This window comes from Eleginops maclovinus, chromosome 7 (genome assembly GCF_036324505.1).
Source record: "Eleginops maclovinus isolate JMC-PN-2008 ecotype Puerto Natales chromosome 7, JC_Emac_rtc_rv5, whole genome shotgun sequence".
Taxonomy (NCBI): Eukaryota; Metazoa; Chordata; class Actinopteri; order Perciformes; family Eleginopidae; genus Eleginops; species Eleginops maclovinus.
Genome location: NC_086355.1, coordinates 10458405 through 10477440, shown reverse-complemented (window position 1 = coordinate 10477440; position 19036 = coordinate 10458405). Strand labels below are relative to the sequence as shown.

Here is a 19036-nt window from a genome sequence, read left to right as displayed (position 1 = left end):
GCAGATTGGGTTATTTAAATTCTAATTGGGCCCATTTCAGTTAGGGGCCACGGTGGTCCGAGACAGGCTTATCTGACAGTGGGGTCATCTGAGGCAACAGAGGAGGAACAGGAACCCTAAGATAGGAGTCTTGCCTCCTCCTGCTCCCCAGGGCCCACTGTCGTCAGGGCCGTTTGATGTGATCCATTTGCGTGGTCTGCCGCTTATCATGTCCGCATCAGGAACACCGTGGCCCCCCACCCACACTACACACAGATGACTCAGATAAGTGATCCAACAAGCGTTCACCTCACCCCCTCGGACCACATCCATATCTCTTATGAAACCACACAGGAACAGAAAACTCCCAAAGCCACATCCCGCTGCACATAAAAGTGGATAAAAGGATGAAAGGTTTTGTATACAAACTGTTTAAATAAAGAATTAGCACTAATTGCTCTTAAGCAAGAAAAGAAAGCTTCTGCACGCATGTAATTCAGTCATACGAGCACAGTGGGCGCACTGCTGTGTCCAAAGACCATTGAGATCTCTGCTGACCCTAATTGCTTTATTTTCTCAATGATTCTATCAGCTCTTTGAAGTCCAAATAAATGCAGAAAATTGAAGTTAATTGCTATATTTGTGTTCGGCAATGATAGCGACTGTTGTTCGGCAGCAGAAAATAAACACTTGCCTTTAATTAAACATCCCTCCGGACACAAAGAATCAGTATGCTTTTTACAACGCCTTTTTCTTCCTCCCTTTATTTACTGACTGTGTGCAATATTTGCCACTGGGAAAAAAAAGAGAGCAAACAAAACAGGAAATGAGGGGCAAAAATGGCAAAGAAAATTCCTCAAAAGAAGTCCTCTGTCATCGCTGGAATTTTTTTTCTCTCCACACTTTTCCCTGACAGAGCGGCACAATAAGTTGCAGGGGTCAGTGGTACTGAAACAAAACAGGGCTGTTCCACTCGGGCTCTCGAACAAAAGAAGTGACCCAATCCATTCTACTCTGTCTTTGGGCTTTATTTTAGCATTAAATGCCCAGATGCCATGCCCTTTCTTTGGGAGAAATGACTGTGGACACCTCCCTCACATTTTCCCTTTCTGGGCCATTTTCACTTCATAAAGCTGCAGTCAATGTGTTTTGTGTGTGGTGAGGAGGGTCTGACACATACTGTGGTGGTCTCAGTCGCTGTCTACATTGGTGGCTCAAGTAGTCCTAGGATTAGGCCTTTGTGTGCTGTGAAAAGGTAAAAGAAGTCACTTATTTGGGCTCAGTCAAGCTGCTGATTTCCAACCCCATTTTGGAAATAAGAGAAAGGCTTTGAAATGCGGTCTCTCACTCACTCACTCTCTCTCCCTTTCTCTCAACTATAAATCACTTGTGTCCAGCAAATTCATTCATTCAGCCACTGCTCTTTTCTCTCTCTCTCTGTTAAAACAACACAAAAACATTTTCAGATGTGCAAAAAAACAGCAATTCACAAATACAAAAGTATTCAATAGTTTTGTCATATTGACATGAGGTGAGAGTGTAGATTAGTAGATGGGACTTTGTTTTTTCAGTTCCCAGGCTCAAAGTACCCTGTATGTCTGAGTCAGACCAGCTGAGGTGCTGGACCGCAGCATCATGGGAGACCACACATACACACATTGAAAGCTATTGCTGGCCAATGCTCGCCATCAAATGACCATGTGTGGTATTGCTGAGTGGCCGGTTAGACACACCCATAAAAAAAAACACACAATGCTGTTTTCTTGAGTTTATTTACACTATTTTGACAAATAAGTAAATGAAATATGTAACACAGTTCCTCTTAAGGGTTAGCCCCTTTCTTTGTCACTTCATTTGTTTTTTTAAACTTGTGCAGGGACACAATTGCCATGTCATAAAACAATGGTTAAAGGGGGATTAACAGCCAATACATTTCCGCACAGGACCATCTTCTGTGTTTCTCAGGCTAACCTGTGTAACGCCTGGAGCCATAGCATTCTTTACTTCTTCTGTCACCCGCGTGGTAAAGAAGCTGAGAAAGCCAGTGAAATCCCATCCTACAGCACTCACGGTTACGTCAGCAGTTCTCATATCCCACAAAGCCGCTGAAAAGGCCTGACACACAATGTGCCACAATATACAGACTCACACAGCGATCCACCCGCCAGTGTTTTTAGACAATAGTCATCTTTGCTGTGTGTTTGTGTGTGTGTCCTGGTGCTAGGTTTGTGTGTGTATACCACACACATGCACTACATCTTCTTCTCACATGCACTATAAAGTATTTTCTCTTTTCTCAAGATGACTGTAGGTTTTACTGCTGTACTTAATGATTTATGAGCTACTGTTTATGCATGTTTATATGCCATAAACAATTTCGGGACCAGGCTAAGTCCCACTTAAATGAGAGTAGCTTTCAGCTGGTGTCTTAGCATACACATACTGACAAACTGAATTTGCGTGGATGGTTAAGAAGAACTGTGAAAGTAGCTATGGACCTCACAGTAAGTGTTGTGACTTGGTCAAGAGCCTTCACACAAAATCCTCCACTGAAAGACCCCTGAACTCACCCCTTATTGTCTTGCCCACCTCCTCTGCCCCCTCTGTGAAAATAGAGGCAACCCAGGATTTAAAGGTCAAGTCTTCACAAAAGCAGACAGTCCCTGAAGCCTGAGGTGTTTTTAATTGACATTTCTGTCTTTGTCCCATGACCATAAAGAGAAAAGAGAAAAAGCCTTTTCCTCAATACACCAAATTACTACTAAATGAGACCTGAGAAAAAAATAGGGCTCTGGGGTGTAACCAGGTTCCTCCAGCTAGAGGGAATCCCCTTGTTAGGAGGAGAAGGGGGCAGTGCTGAGAGGCTGAAGGCCTTACTCCACCATAAAGGTGGAGGCTCTGGTGCAAATCCCTGCACAGAAGCGGCCTCTCCCCATAGAGAGAGATAAACCAGTTAGGGCATTGTTTATGAAGTTTCACTTTATTCCCCCCTGACAACCATTTAACCAATGACTATGGGGAAATGTCCCTCTGCGAATGTGCAACAATAGTCAGGATCAGCAGCTTTTCTGCACGGCTAATACTTTGATAAAAAGAGTGAAAATCGTCCTTCCTGAAAGCATTAAAGACCACTCCATGAAAGACACCTGCAAACAAGAGCAGAAAGCAGTACAAACAAAAGTATTCTGTTGAAAGGATGCCACCTTTGTTCAGAGTCACAATCACTTCCCACTTGCTCACCAGAAAAAGACCAGCAGAAACAATCGGAACATACAATCGTATTGAAAGTTTGCCCTTCAGTGACTTAAAGCTATTCTTCACAATGCAGACACATGAGGAAATCATAATGTGTCTTATATTCGACGACTAAGCAGGTAATATCTCATATGGTTCAAGTCATACTTGAAGTACAGTGAGTACATATGTGCAATACAAGTCTGTATTTAGTTATGACCTAAGCTACTTTCACTGTTTTCATTTCAGGAGCTATGCGCCTTCTACAAACTTATTATTTTACCCCAGCCATTATTCACCTTATTATCAAAATGAGGGAAACTATAGCAGACAAAAAGCTTTTGTGCATATGATCTTTTGTGCTTTCAGCATTTAAGATGGCTTTTGTCTACTGTGAGATGGGTATCTGCCACAAACATCACTCAGGCATTGTGGAGGGGGGATTCGTTTTCAGCGCGTCTTTGTTCTATTCTTTGGCCCTAACCAAAGAGCCACGCCTGCTCCTCTACCTCGAATTGTGCAGCGAACATTCCCGTCTTTGTGGTGCTAGGTGCATGAGCTGGCTCATCTCCGCAGGCTTTCGTGGGAGATGGCTGTCACGGTGGCAGGGTGGCATTTGGTAACCTTACCTGGTTATGCACCAGGGTGGCCCTTGGCTACCAGGCCTGAAGACTGTAGAGCATTACTGTAGGTGAATTGCGCTGAGAGGGGCAAGTCCTGCTTTGGATCTGTTCCAACTGACCTGTCCCCCTTTCCCCTCTACCACACTTCCAGGTCCGCTCCTGCAAACACATCGCACGCCTGCTGCTCACACTTCTTCTCTTTGCCACTCAACTCATCATCCTTGTCACCCCCCCCTCCTCGAATACCCACTGTTTTTCTCCACATCATCCCCATCATCCTGTGGCCTTTATTTCCTCTGTGGTACCTTTCTCTCTCCCAATCACTTGCTTAGTCCCCAAACACATCCTCAGAAGATGCAGCTTCTGTTGTGTCACACTGTGGGAGCCACGCCCTCAGCCTATGTGCACACTTTTATTAAATCTGTGCAGGCGCTGGGCCGCGCTGGCGGGTAATCCTACAGTAATTGTTTCCAGATTAGGGGACCCGGACCACAAAGCAGGTTTAGCCAGGCATGAAATGGCCTTCCCATGCTGCAGCGCCAGCGACCAAACCTGCCGAGGTGAGACTCACCTGGATAAAGTCCACAAACGTCCATGGGAGCAGAGAGTCCAGGTAACCGATGTCCTTCGAAAACCTGTTGAGGATTCTTCCTGGAAACAACACAACACAAAAGGGCAGATTATAAGACATTAGAGAAGATAGAATCCCACAATTGACAGTGGAGTATTATTTCATTGGTTAGAAGTGGATCATTTGTTCATCTGAATAATTGGAGAAAAATAAGATAATGAAATGCATACTTCTGTAGTGTGAAGGGACATTGCAGAGATATAATGGTGCAATGTAATATGCAGATATTACCTAGAAATATTCCTAGATTAGAATAACAAATTAGCATCAAATGCTAATATTGTTTATCTATTGGGATTTCCCCTCTGTTATCCCATTGATAACAATATTTTGTCAGTTTCAATTTCCTTGTACTCTCACTTGACTATTGGGCAACTCTTACCAGAGTCCCCTTCCAATGGGAAAGAGCTTATACACTGAATGTGATATCAGATGAAAAATACAGGCCTATCTAGAGTAAACAATGAATCATTATTTGTCTAGCATTTCATAAAGACTGCCCTACTCTTGGCTGAATACACGAGGGAACCTTTTGTTTGAGAACAAAAGGGCAACAGAAGCTGTGTACCTGCCTTTATGTTCTGACTGGCAGTGTCAGTGACGTTAATTGAGTTGCCTCCAATCTGCTCAGGTGTTCATTATTTTGTCTGGTGCTTTGCAGGTGCTGTGGCAGCCCTTTATTGTGACCATTTTAGTAACTTCGCTCCCCTATTCTGATCCCACAGTACATAAGATTACACTCCAGTTGCTTTTCCACAATGTTTACAGCAGGGTCAGTGAAAGCAAATCCCCACGCTGCACTTCCCAAAGGCAGCCAAGACAGAAAGGCGTTCTCTATCTCTGTCCCTGAAGGAAGACTCAGAGGCACACAAGAAGTACTAGAGCAGTGCCACAACAGGAAAAATGACTTGAGGTGAAAGACACCAACAACCAGTAGATATACAGTATTGTGCGTAGTTTATTTTATATTCAACTCCAAAATGGTGTCATCATTTTTTATACAGCATTAAAGCAACCCATTGTCTCTCCCGGTGATTAAGAAAACCAATATCTGTTTGAAGAGAATGTAAATAAAGCAGCACTCACATACATTATTTAGGTGTACAAATCATGATAAAGCGAAACTATCCCTGCAAGCGTGCGAAAGTGTTTATCCATGCTTACAGAATAGGCTATGTAACAGGGTGGGACTTGTTACGGGACCTAGGGAGGAAATGGCTGAGCGGCACATTGGCAGACTGTGGCAGAATGGCACTCTGGAGGCGTGGTGGAGTAGAGCCATGGCACCACTGACCTAAAACTTGCCTCCAAGCCCCCAGTCAGTCCTACGGAGGTGGGCCCTGTAATCACCTCTCTCCACGGCCGTAAGCAGCTTACAGCTTTATCCAAAATGCCGCTCCCGCCTAAAAAACATGCATGCAGACGAGGCCGGGCTCCCCATAACAGCCATTGCATAAACCCAGCCAGAGCATTATTCCCCGCAACAATCCAGCAATGCTCCAAATCAGTACTGATTCAAAGTCAAGTGGCGTAAGCATGTTGTACACTTGGAGGCAGACTAATCTTATTCACAGTGTGAGTGCCCCTTTAGCATACAGACATCCCGAGGGGAGGGTTCATGCAAGGGGGTAGAGCTGCTACTATACTAGTGTAGAAGATCGCAGCTTTAGTCTGGGAATGGGGGGGAGTACTTGTCAAACTGTGTTTGCGGAAGATCCAATAATATTTTATGTGATGTTACTGTCTAAGCCATAGATGACCTAAATTCATGCATATCTGACAAACAATGCCAGCAAGAAAAGGATAGGTTTCGCTGGGTTACATCATACCATGGTTAGAGGGTGTTAGAGCAGAAAACATCAGTCAGCTATCAGCTGTTTGACAAGCGGCTCAGTTAACAGAGAGTTTCAGAGGGGATGAAGTAAAGGCCTTCTCCATCCTGCGCGAACTATAGAGGGGATACATTACAGTGATGCAGTTACACAAAGACATTCACTGCATGGAAATGCCTATGAGGTAAGATCGGCATGGGACAATGGCTTCAATCACTATGGGTGGTTGTCAACAATATCACCTATTGTGTAGAAAGGGGTATAGACGTTTCAGGATATCAGCAGCATTAGTATCAAACAATTTCTCATGGTTGAAGACTCCAGGGGTGATTTGCACCATTTTTTTAGGCTCAGGAAATATCAAGCACTCCCAACTAAGGTGGCCCCTTAGGTGGAGATATTAGGAAAGCAGGGCCCCCAATCACACTTAAAGAAGTGGAACAGTGGGGTCCGGCTGGAGCAGGGCGTGTGGCAAATCGCTGTTCCCTGTAAACATCAAGATAAGGGGACGACTCAGAGCCGCTCCATGTGTGGGCCCAGTGCAGTTGGAAGGGCCTTTCAGTCAGGCAAGTGTGATAATGAAGGAATACAGGGGAGGGGGCTGCCAAGGCTGGAGGTGGCACAGCTCACCTGCACTTCCATGAAGGGCCTCAGGGCCGGGGGCAGCCTCCCACCGCCGGCGCCTTGCTGCCAATACTAATACATTCTAAATCCATTCTCTTCGCTCACACCGCCAGGCTCCTGCAATCTCCTCTGCTTCCCTTTCATGCAATTAAATAGTGGAAGTGCCGAGCGAGGGGGAGCCCTATCAGCCGTACTGCACACACACATGGCTCCATCTCCACATTCAATTTACACACCTCGATATCATCATCCTCTCTGCAGTACTTCCTCGACTTCGCTCTTAACACTTTTGCATCCAACACCTGAAATACAGACATTAAAAACATTGCTTCTGTAGACACAATTACAATCTCACTTCACTGACTACAGAGGATCTAATGTTCCCTGCATCAACAGCAACTGAGTGACACCTGGCACTGAGATGGCCCACTATGCCGATGCTAAGGGGGACGGTAGAAATGTGTGTGTGTGTGTGTGTGTGTGTGTGTGTGTGTGTGTGTGTGTGTGTGTGTGTGTGTGTGTGTGTGTGTGTGTGTGTGTGTGTGTGTGTGTGTGTGTGTGTGTGTGTGTGTTGACTGAAACTCCACTCCTTGACTGTGCCGATGAGCTGAAGACCTGGCCTGTCCCTGGAAGTCTCTGAAGGGATTAGCCCACTCAATGACACTAAATTACAGGGATCAACATCAGCTCAACACATCCACCGCTGTCTCTGCTGCTCTAACTGGATCACATTTGGATGAACAGCTGTACATGTTGCTAAATTTTAGCAACATGAATATATTAGATTATAAACATTCATATAGAAGACCGAAAATCAGTCTGTAGTTTTATCAAACTCGTCTGAATGTCTTCCTATCATGTATTATTGTTACAAAATATAAAGGTTTAATCAGAAAACTTGGAAATCAACTATTTCCACACAATAGATAACACAGACACATGATTCAAATGGCGCAGAGGGATTCAGTGTCTGATACAGAAGAGCGACAATGCCTCTCCATCAATCATAATTCACCACTGCTGTACTCTATTGTTATAAACCACATTCACAGAATAACAAATAAGACCTTTGTGCGGTGACGCTTGAAATGGTAACCTTTCACACTGTGGACAGCTATCAAACACAGGGCCTGTTCAGCAGCAGTGTACCTATCACTTACACATATAAACAGTTGTCAAATCCTTAAAAACATATGGGCACACAGCAACAAATGACTCACACTTACTGCAGGAGACAAGTAGTTGTGGAAACAGTTGTGATGGAGAAGTGGTTATTGAATGAAAGAAGAATAAATGGTTTAGACAGTAGCACCACGATAAGAAAGAAAGAAGAGTGAGAGAAAAGTGGCAGAGCTGACAACAGCTGTCTTTGTCCTGGTCTTTTCTGTTTGGTTTCACTCGAGTAAAGGAGTAAAAAATACAGAGCAAGAGAAGAACTTCAAACGTAAATCAGTGAAAGTAATTTATATTGTCAAAAAAAATGTCACAGTCAGGCTTAATCTACTGGTGACTGGACAAAGGACAAAAGAAACCCCCTCTATGGGACAGTTGTCTATATATGCAGTCAGACACACAGTGTTGTTTGCCAGCCTGGAGGCCAAGCTGTAATGACTGGACTGGACATACAATGGTTACTGATAGCCGCACAACAGCAATCAGATAGCAGTGTCTGTTAAGCCTCTCTTTTGCTGCACTATTAAACAGATTATTACATTATTCAAAGTGTTTGTTCTCCTCCCGTGCGTAGATTACCAAGCAGGGCACACCCAGATAAGCTGCTAGGTAGTCCAATACGTAACACAACGGCAGCAGTAGAAACAAAAGCCAAAGATTAAGACCTGTGATGTTTGCTCCAAACACAGCTATGTAAAGGAAAGCTTTGTCGCTGCACCCACTTCTAATGCGAGAAGAAACCGCAAGCTCTGAACACCCTCAAATCATATTTAGACTTGTGTTAGCAGCTTATTATGACTCATTATACAGAAACAAGTTTCCTTCTTGTTGAGAATTCCCACCCGAGCTGATTGTGTTGTACATGCATGTCACTATGAAGAGATTAGGCTGAGTAATTATCTTCTGACAGGTGAACAATGCTCCAGAAAATGTAAGTTATCAAAGTGGGCCACTAGACAGATGACTTTGGATATGAATGAAAGATTGTAGTGACACTACTTCATTAAAATAATTAATACCAAAACATCATAAAGCTAAAATTACGAGAAGAGAAAACGCTCTCAGTTGTAATAGTATCTATTTAAAATGGTAGTGAAAAACACGCCTAGAGAAAAACCAGCAGCCCTCCCTGAGTAAAGTCAGGGGATTTGGAGTGTTTGCACACTTTCAAAATCTTGTCCATCTGCTTACTCCATTGAGCCAGCAGCTACAGCCTACAAAGCTAATGAAATAAATCGAAGATTTCTGATACTGCGCACAAGACAAATACGTCTGTATTTACACAGCTCTATATTCCAAACACAACACTGACCAAGATATCGTGCAAACAACCTTTATTCGATATGATTGTTTGCTTTTTGTTCAAGCTCACAATAAAAAAAGATAACACTCCATTTACTCATTAGTAAATACATTTTGGCTATATGTAAAGTCATATCTCAAGGCTTTTTGAATGAATTTGCTTCCTAGTTACACAGGCTTTACTTTCCAGTAGCGACTTTTGAGATGCCAGTTTATTCAGCTAGATATTAAAACCTATAAATCCCACTTACAGAAAACCATCTTTAAGCATGTGGGACTAAATGTACAGCCTTTATATTAATTATAGATCATATTAGATATAGTGATTAATATTCTGATATACAATTTATCTATATATCGAAAATGACAAACATTCCAATAATATGAGGAAAATATGAAGGATTTTAATTGTAGATAATGATTTACATTTTATCTGAAAACTGTTATATTTGGAAAAACAAGTTATCCTACTTTTAAAAAATCTAATAGCAATAACATGTTTTGGAGTTGAAGGCCAAGTAAGTGGATATCTGTAAAGTGGATGGAAAGACATCAAATTAAGTAACAGTCTGCTCTCTAGTGGTGAGATGTTAGAACAATAACGTCAACCTCAGGACCCACAGGATGTGAACATCTCAAAAGCATCCTATCACTCCTGTACGACATTGATCAGTCAGAAAAATTACAATTTATGGAGGTGAGCCACTTACCAATCGGATTGATATCAAAAAAGTGTACCGAGGTCCGGAGGATGGCGTTAAACATGCTGTTGTGTAGGGTTTGGGCCGCCCTCACCAAGACATTAAAGAAGACCAAGCTGCGGAGGAAGCCGAACACTACTGAAGTGGCTGTTAAACCTGACAAAAGCACAGAAGAAAATCCATCAGCACACCAAAAATTGCCCCTTGTACCTGTTCCAAGGTCAGCTATGTATTTAAGTTTCCATTATTTAGTATGTTGAATGGCATAACAAATGCCACAGAGTGTTCCACTTAAGTTTTGCCTTCAAATGATGTTCATTTTTGTCTTGAATGCTGAGCTATCCTGTGAATACAAAGCCTGATAGAATGAAGAGGCTAGGAGTCACAGGGAGACAATCAGAGCAATCCAACAGCAGAGAAGAAGAAAGGCACTGCTATCTCCCTGTACAGCTGAGGCCCATGTACACATACACTGGGCCTTGAAGGCCTTGGGCCACAGCCAAAGAACTGTGGATCTGTTCATTGAATGGCTGGCATATTTAGAGCCTCAACAGTACACAAAAAGCAGTGTGCGCTCAGTGAGCTTCACCTGCGTAAACACCTAGGTACAGGTCAAGGTCCAGCTGCCGAGGGAGGCTGCCATTGAGGGGCTCTGTCACATTGATGTGCTTCTGTTCAGAGGCCCTGCAAGACAGCCACAAAAGAACCAAAAATCCACAAGGACAAATAAACACAACGAAGCAAGAACGCTGCAACAGGAAGGCACTAAACAGAACATTCCTCCTATCCTGAAGCACAAGGTCAGTTCAACAAGTGACACATAATGCCAAGAAAAACAGTTTGGTTCAGTCTTCTTCTATCAAACCATCCACGATTTACAGTATCTGGAAATAGTCAGTTTGCCTTTCAATACCTGATATTGTCAATTTTTCCAAGCATATATGTTTTCCCAAGGTAATATAAATGATATCTCACCAGCATGCAAGCCACCAGTCCTGCAGCACAAATGTTATCTAAATGAGAAACACAACAACATAAAATTAACATTCATCAAGACAACTTCCTACATAATTCAGTTTTGTCTTAAAATTACTACATTATTTGTTGTATTTAACTCAAATTCATAGAACACACACAAAAAATGAATTGAAAAAATGAACTCACATGTGCTAGGGCATTGAGTAAAATGAGGATGAAGAGGACCAGAAAGTTAGAGCCTGCCCTGAAATACTTCACATACATATGCAGGCCGACGTTTCCTTCTGAGCGGCTCTCCTCTTCTGTTGGTTGCACTACCTTCAGATAGACACTAGTGTCAGTGCCAGACACTGAGCAACACTTTAGATCAGGCTCTATTGAGCAGCAGGGAAATGTGAACACCTTCTGCCCTCTAGTGGCTGCCAGAACTCACAACAAGCATATGACACATTGAGATTGCTTTACTCATATGCTCAAAGTGTGATGAAAATGCCTTTTCAAAAAGATGACTAATTTTCAGTAATGATTCAACACACTTACCACCTTGTTTGGGTCTGGTGCCTTAATCAAAGAGCACCGAGAGGAAGATAGGGAGGATATTGAGTTGTCAGAGAGTGTATGGGGTAAGCGGGAAAGAGTCCCAGGGATGGGAGTCGCAGTCTTCCTGTCTTCCTCCTGGCCCTCTTCATCTTTAAGCAAGGAGGTGAAGTCGAGTCCAGAGCCCTGCAAGTCACTGTAGGTTCCCCGTGCTATCATCTGACCCTGACAAGGACGGAAGAGATAAACAATCATTTACACACATGATGAGGAAGATTTCTGCTACTTTTGGAAGACTTTTCCCCTTCAACATTGTTTACAAAAAAAAATTGTACATAAAAGAAAATCCTCCCTGAGACACACAAGGTATCGATCAAATGTATTTCTAAGTAATAGAATGATAGTCTTTTCACAAAAACCTGTGAAATGTCTGTCACCGTGTTGAAAGTACTGAAACAACAGGAGTCACACTACATATAGCGTAGAAAACATATGGAAGTGAAATTAATAAACTATTTCTGAATATTATATGATTCAATTATAGAAAATCAAGCGTCTACCCTTTGAACACTTCACAGAATATTATTTTTCTTTGATGAACAAAGTTGTGGTACAAGCGTACCAATTAATCATCAATATTTATTTTATTTCAACACTGATTGAGATGACTATATGTGAAACCTGTGAAGATTTGAAAGCTAACTACAGTCTGCTCCAAACCACCGACAGACAAAGATAGCAACCAAAGAAAGGCGTATTCATAAGTCATCAATGAAATCACTGTATTTTCAAATATAATTGTCAATCCACGCTAACTTCAGTTTGGGCCTTAGGGTAACTTAAACGTTTTAAAGCAACCTTTGATACCTTAGAGGGTAAGTGTTTGTACTTAAAAGAAACATTTAGCTTGTGGTGTTTCAGAGAATAAGTGAAAAAAAGGCATTGAAATGACACCTAGGTGATGTTACAATACTTTGACTGTTAACAGAAGTATACACCTTGTCACACATGCTATCATAATCCAAACTTATTGAAAAGCACATTTTAGAAATGCATGGAGACGTACTAAATGCTGATTCAACGTATCAAAATGTTTATAATTTATCACCACCTGGTCACTTTTTGAACATCATAAATCATAAACACACACCTGCTTTAAGACAACAATCTGGTCCACAGCCTTCAGATATTGTAGTTGATGAGTAACCAGTATACGAGGCTTCTTCCTCAAAAGTCCACAAATGCACCTAAAGAAAACAATGACATTTGTGCTGATAATTTAGTTTAACACCTGATTAACTAACTTTTTACTGGAGTGATCCATAAAAAATAATGGTGAGATGTTATAACAAGACTTACTCTTCAAAGAGGTGCCGTCCCACCTCAGCATCTACAGCACTGAGCGGATCATCCAGCAGGTAGATATCTGCATCCTGATACACTGCTCTAAAAGTACACACATATGAAGGTTATTGTCTTTATTTCTCGCTTACACCAAGTCAAAATGTGCATTGCTGCTTAGTTAAAGCACACCTTGCTAAGCTGACCCTTGCCTTCTGTCCTCCACTGAGGTTCGCCCCCCTGTCCCCGACCAGTGACAAGTCACCACCTGGCAACAGGTCCATGTCCTGAACAGGGTGCAAATGCAACCCTTACCAGTCATTCACTTTCACAAGACACCCACTAAAAACTAAACTTTACTAATACCTAGACTACCCACTATGAAGATGCAGCAGGGCATGTGATTCTCACTCTCTTGAGGGCGCAGGCTCTCAGGACCCTTTCATACTTCTGAGGGTTGAGCTCCTTGCCAAAAAGGATGTTGCTTCGAATCGTACCAGGTAAAATCCAGGGCTGCTGACAAGTGTATGTCAGATTTCCTCTGACCTTGACCACACCACTCTCCTGACTCAGCTCTCCCAGAATCGCACTGAGGAGTGAGGACTGACATGCACAAACATAGGCGAAACAAAAGACCACATTTTTATAACGTTGACATTTTCAGAGATTTGCTTATTATTACTTCCTTGCCAGTTGAATACAAATATTGATTCCACAGGAACTCTTAATGAGAAAATAAGTAAACCATAAATAAATAAACCACATATTGTTACTTCAGTGCTGAGGTGCTACGTGTTTTTTTGAATGCTTCTGGTCTATATACTAAGCCAAGCCAACTGCTGATGGCTCTAGTACCATATTTGCCACACAAAAACAAGAGATGTCAATTATACTCATTTAATTCTTGAAAGTGAATCATTTTGTATTTTTCATTTCTTTCAGTTAACCAAAATAATGTATAGTGCTGCCTGAAAGCATCTGACTATCTAACAGCCGGACTTTAACTAGAGATACTTAAAATAAAATCCTACAACAGGATTCATTTATGGTAAAGCACGGTATTTCATTTGTATTTGTTACAAATTAAAACATTTAATGTCTCCATTTTATCAGTCTAATCTAATAGCCCTAGTGACATTTTTTATGTCATTCGACTGCTGCTAAAAATGTCAAACCCAGCACTGAGTCTATGACGTACCACTACTACAATTAAAACCTTTATATAATAAAACATGTGGAGTAACTCAACATGTCACATGTGCAGCATGACTATAGGCCTGAGACGACAAAACTGACCTGACCTTTCCAGCCCCAACAGGTCCAATTACTGCCAAGAGCTCCCCTGGCCCCACTGTGAAAGACACATTCTGTAACGTTGGAGCCTCCAGCATCTGTAACAAGACGCAAATAAACAGAAATTGTCACGTAATAAGTATTCAGACTGCTAATGTCAAGTTTAGCTTACAAAATCACAAGTTTGTGCTGGAGGCTTCACAATCTGCATAGCAACACTCTCTATCCTCACTCGAGGGCTGTACATGAGCTACGTATGTACAGATAGAAAGAAGACGTGTTGCCCACAATAATTCTCACCTTATCCCAGTGGCAAATTAAATCCAGAATCTTCACCAAACAGTCCTTCTTGTCTGAAATGGGAAGCCCCAGGTGCTGAGGAGCAACTTCATCGAGCAGGAGAAAATTCTTAGAAGAAGGAAGCACAATCAGAGCTTCAGTTTTCATAGAAATTAATCGACTCACACTGGGTATAATAAGGTTTTTGTTTGTGGTGTATTTACTTGTATTCTTTTAATGCTGATGAGAGACTCAGAAACCTTCTCTATAGCAAAAGGAAAGAAGAGTGTGATGGTGAGTCTGACCGCCCCGTAGAGGGAAACAGCCATGAACACTCTGCTAGCAGACAACTGGTTTCCTGTCAGAACGTAGACGCAGACCGTGATGAAGACGATGATCTTGTTTGCCACGAAGAAAGATGCCATGTTCAGACCACGCAGATAGGAGCTTTTCATGATCTTGGATATTTCCATTCTGTACAATAACAGGACATAAAAAGCTGTTTAACAAAAATGATTTGAATTATTGTCAGCTAACATGAGCCTTTGCCTTCAATGTGCTTTGTTATTAAAAGGATAGGACGTTAGATTCCTATTTATTTTTGATAAAAGGGAAAGCAGGTAAATTTTTGCTGTACCTTCTGACCTCATCCACCAATGCAGCAAAAGGCTTCTCCCACCCATACATCTTAATCACACGGATACCTGCGATGACTTCATTCATTGTCCGTATCCTGTCATCTGTTAAGACTGCTGTGTCAGCCCTAAAACAACAGACACGCATTGCAGCAATGGCACCAGTACAACACACACAGTAATAACAAATGGTTTTCTTGATTTGATAAATATTACAAATAACTACAAACCTGAGACTAGAGAACAACCGTCCGAACATAGTCTGTACAGGCATCAGGATGAAGAAGACAGCCATTCCCGCAAGGCATGATGGGCCAATCGCATACATCAACAATAATATCACAGTTGCAGCTTGTAGAGGCCCAATCCATAGAAAGTGCAAATATAAGGTAACCTGTAAGAAAAAGATGAAGAGTAAAGGATTGTGACTGGTGTGAGGTCTGTATTACTGAATGGATTAGACAAATATTAAATATGAATTCAAAAATATAAACAAAGCAGGCTTTCAGGAAATTACCTCATCAAACTTGTTGACATCATTGGATAAGAGGTTAACAATTTGTCCAGTGGTAGTTTTGGCAAATGCTTTGCTGCTAAGACAAAGAGCCTTTGCAAAACAAAGGTGTTAAATTATGTAAATGAACCACAGGAATATGACAGACGATGACATTATACATAAGTGTCTCATAATGACTGACCTTCCGATAGATCATGTGGCACATGGCCACACGAATCTTCATGCCTTCTCGCTGGACGTGGTAGAAATAGAGATGATGAAGGACGGACAGACTGATGGAGGACAAGGTGATGCCCGCAGCGTATCTGTAGGCATCATGGACTGCAGCTGTGTCGGTGCGGTCATTTTTCTCAAAGTACTCAATTATATTCCCAAGTAGCATCGGCTGAATCACTTTGATAACTTCCTGATAGAAAATGAGATGTAAAGCAGATGCTCATTAAAGGAGTGCTGCAATAAAAAGAGAAACTTAAGTCTTGATGCAGCATCGTTCTCTGTACAGTAGATGTTTGTCACCGCACCTCTATAAAGATGTAAATTCCAATGAGTGCGTATGATCTCCAATAGCACTGCACAAGAACTTTTTCAAGTCTCGGTGGGCGATGATCTTTGGCCGCCTGTTGAACCTCTCTGTTCCAGTACCTTTGAAATGTAAAGAGAAATACAATGTTTAATCCCAGTCAGTGCACATGGTACCAGACTAGAAATTCTGAAAAGTACATGCAGAAACAGATCACTGTGGCGTCTGACTCCAAGAATCTAAACCTAACCATGGTCATAATTACAGTGAATAAATATTTGAACTTAATTAACTAAACACTACTCAACGTCTTACCCTTGCAGCTCCTCCCCGAGTCTTTCTGATTCATCCTCTGGGAGAACATTATACATGTCATCTTCCTCCAACTTCCTCTTGTGCCCAATTCTGAACAAGGGGTTTAGCCACCTAGAGAGAAAAGCAATGAAAGTAGGCCCAGTAGTTTTAAAAAAAAAACGAAATTATTGTTAACATAGATTTAGCCTTATTATAAAACAAGAAAATAAAAATGATGTTTTTTACCAGAACAGATAAATGTACCTTATGTTCTGTCTGTTCCTAAGTAGTCTGTTTGTATGAAAGGTGGAAGAACATATCAACATTTTGGTATCACAATATTATGTTTTGCAATACTGAATCAATTCTTGAAAACACTGTGCTGATTTGAAACAGTTTAGATAAAAAGATTGGTGGAACAGATACGTTTATTTTGTGCTTTATTTTGATGTTGGACCGAGGGGGGGTGAAGGTAGTCCATCCAAAATCTCAGTGTTAGTATTATTTGATCTCAGCGCTGCATTTCACACTGTTGACCACAACATATTACTAGACCGACTAGAAAACTGGTTGGGACTTTCGGCAACAGTTCTAAATTGGTTTGAATCTTACTTAAAGGACAGGAAACAGTTTGTTTCTATAGGCAGCTACACATCAGAGTTGACAAATATGACATGTGGGGTTCCTGAAGGTTCCATCTTGGGGCCTCTTCTCTTTAACATCTACATGCTTCCACTGGCTCAGATAATGAAAAGCAACAAAACAAGCTACCAAAGCTATGCAGATGATACACACATTTACATTACCATTTCACCAGGAGACTATGCTCCAATTAAAACACTGAGTAAGTGCATTGAATAAATCAATGTCTGGATGAGTCAGAACTTTCTCCAATTAAACAAAGACAAAACCCAGGTAATTGTTTTTGGAGCGAAGGAGGAATGAGAAAAAATCGGTGCTGAGCTTCAGTCAGCAATGTTCAAAACAACAGTTAACGCCAGACACCTAGGTGTAGTCATGGACTCTGACTTGAATTTCAACAGTCACATTAAAACAATCACTAAGTCCGCCTACTATCACCTGAAGAACATATCTAGGATTAAAGGACTAACGTCACAGCAGGATCTAGAAAAACTTGTCCATGCTTTTATCTTCAGTAGACTCCACTACTGTAACGGTGTCTTTACAGGTCTCACTAAGAAATCCATTAGAAAGCTGTAACTGATTCAGAACGCCGTGGCTCGAGTCCTCACCAACACTAAGAGAGTGGATCACATCAGTCCAGTTCTGAAGTCTTTACACAGAGAGAGTGGATAACATCAGTCCAGTTCTGAAGACTTTACACAGAGAGAGTGGATAACATCAGTCCAGTTCTGAGGTCTTTACACTGGCTTCCTGTCTGTCAGAGAATTGATTTCAAAGTTCTGCTGCTGGTTTATAAAGCATTGAATGGTGTAGGCCCTAAATACATTTGTGATCTCCTGCTACATTATGAACCATCCAGAACTCTCAGATCTTCCGGGACGGGTCAACTTTCTGTCCCCAGACTTAGAACTAAACTAGGAGAAGCAGCGTTCAGTTATTATGCTCCAACGGAACAAACTCCCAGAACCCTGCAGGGCCGCTGCTACTCTTACTACTTTTAAATCCAGGCTGAAAACATTTCTTTTTGCCGCTGCTTTTAATTGAACAGTTCTTATCTAACATTGCACTGTGACTTTTATTCTGCACTGTAACTTTTATTCATGTAATTTATACCTGTTGTGTTTATTTCATTATCTTTGCTCTTAAATGACTGTTTTTAAATGCCTTTTATAATGTGTTTCTGCTGCACTATTTCTTAATGATCTTAATGTCTTTCATGTTTGTAAAGCACTTTGAATTGCCTTGTGTTGAAAGGTGCTGTATAAATAAACTTGCCTTGCCTTGCTTTGCATAAAATGTTAGTATATGATATTAACCGTTTCTTATTTTCATTTTCTTAATCAATGCTAGGAAAAGCTTATTTTACTTCACTCTTGAAACAAATACTCCACTTGTTGTGTTTCATGATACTTAAGAAGTACACTGCACAAACCTGCCTGTTGTCATTGAACAGTGGAGGAATAAACTGATACCCAAGTGCCTGAGCTCTTTCCTGTGTGTGGGAACAGTGAGGTTATGTTTACGCATGGACGGATGCTCACCAGCTACCTGCTATCACATCCAGTGGACAGTCCTTTGAGTTGCCACAAACAGTCACACAGGAGAGCTCTCCATTCAATGAATGTCAAACACGGCTGTCACTGAAGGCCGCTTCTCTTACCAGAAGAAAATCTTGGAGAGAAGATTAGCTGAAGCCAACGGATTATCCTTCTCCTCCTTCCGCACTTGTTCCATGCCCCCCACCAGTAAAAGCGACCTGAGGACTTTCTCTGCAGGCCGTGTGGCAGGGGGATATCGACAGAAACTCAGAGGAGGTAAATCCTGAGAGAACAGATGCTGTGAACTCCAATGTCTGTCAATATCACACCCCCAGACATCCAGGAAAGGATTACTACAGG

General features: G+C 41.7%; 1 protein-coding gene across 1 annotated transcript in view; it reads right to left on the bottom strand.

Moving 5' to 3' along the window:
• sox21b (SRY-box transcription factor 21b) overlaps positions 1 to 19034 on the bottom strand; it is a 61081-nt gene extending 42047 nt beyond the window's left edge. The window contains exons 1-20 of the mRNA XM_063887483.1: positions 18799 to 19034; positions 16515 to 16625; positions 16201 to 16321; positions 15861 to 16085; positions 15680 to 15769; positions 15393 to 15556; positions 15165 to 15290; positions 14752 to 15001; positions 14549 to 14656; positions 14257 to 14346; positions 13367 to 13558; positions 13148 to 13242; positions 12974 to 13060; positions 12765 to 12861; positions 11621 to 11839; positions 11264 to 11395; positions 11075 to 11112; positions 10689 to 10783; positions 10109 to 10255; positions 4408 to 4487 (exon numbers count right to left, since the gene is read on the bottom strand). Of these exons, the coding sequence (XP_063743553.1) occupies positions 4408 to 4487; positions 10109 to 10255; positions 10689 to 10783; positions 11075 to 11112; positions 11264 to 11395; positions 11621 to 11839; positions 12765 to 12861; positions 12974 to 13060; positions 13148 to 13242; positions 13367 to 13558; positions 14257 to 14346; positions 14549 to 14656; positions 14752 to 15001; positions 15165 to 15290; positions 15393 to 15556; positions 15680 to 15769; positions 15861 to 16085; positions 16201 to 16321; positions 16515 to 16625; positions 18799 to 18872 (2541 nt within the window). The 5' untranslated portion in view covers positions 18873 to 19034. The remainder of the gene's footprint in view (positions 1 to 4407; positions 4488 to 10108; positions 10256 to 10688; positions 10784 to 11074; positions 11113 to 11263; positions 11396 to 11620; positions 11840 to 12764; positions 12862 to 12973; positions 13061 to 13147; positions 13243 to 13366; positions 13559 to 14256; positions 14347 to 14548; positions 14657 to 14751; positions 15002 to 15164; positions 15291 to 15392; positions 15557 to 15679; positions 15770 to 15860; positions 16086 to 16200; positions 16322 to 16514; positions 16626 to 18798) is intronic.
• Between the last annotated feature and the right edge of the window lie 2 nt (positions 19035 to 19036).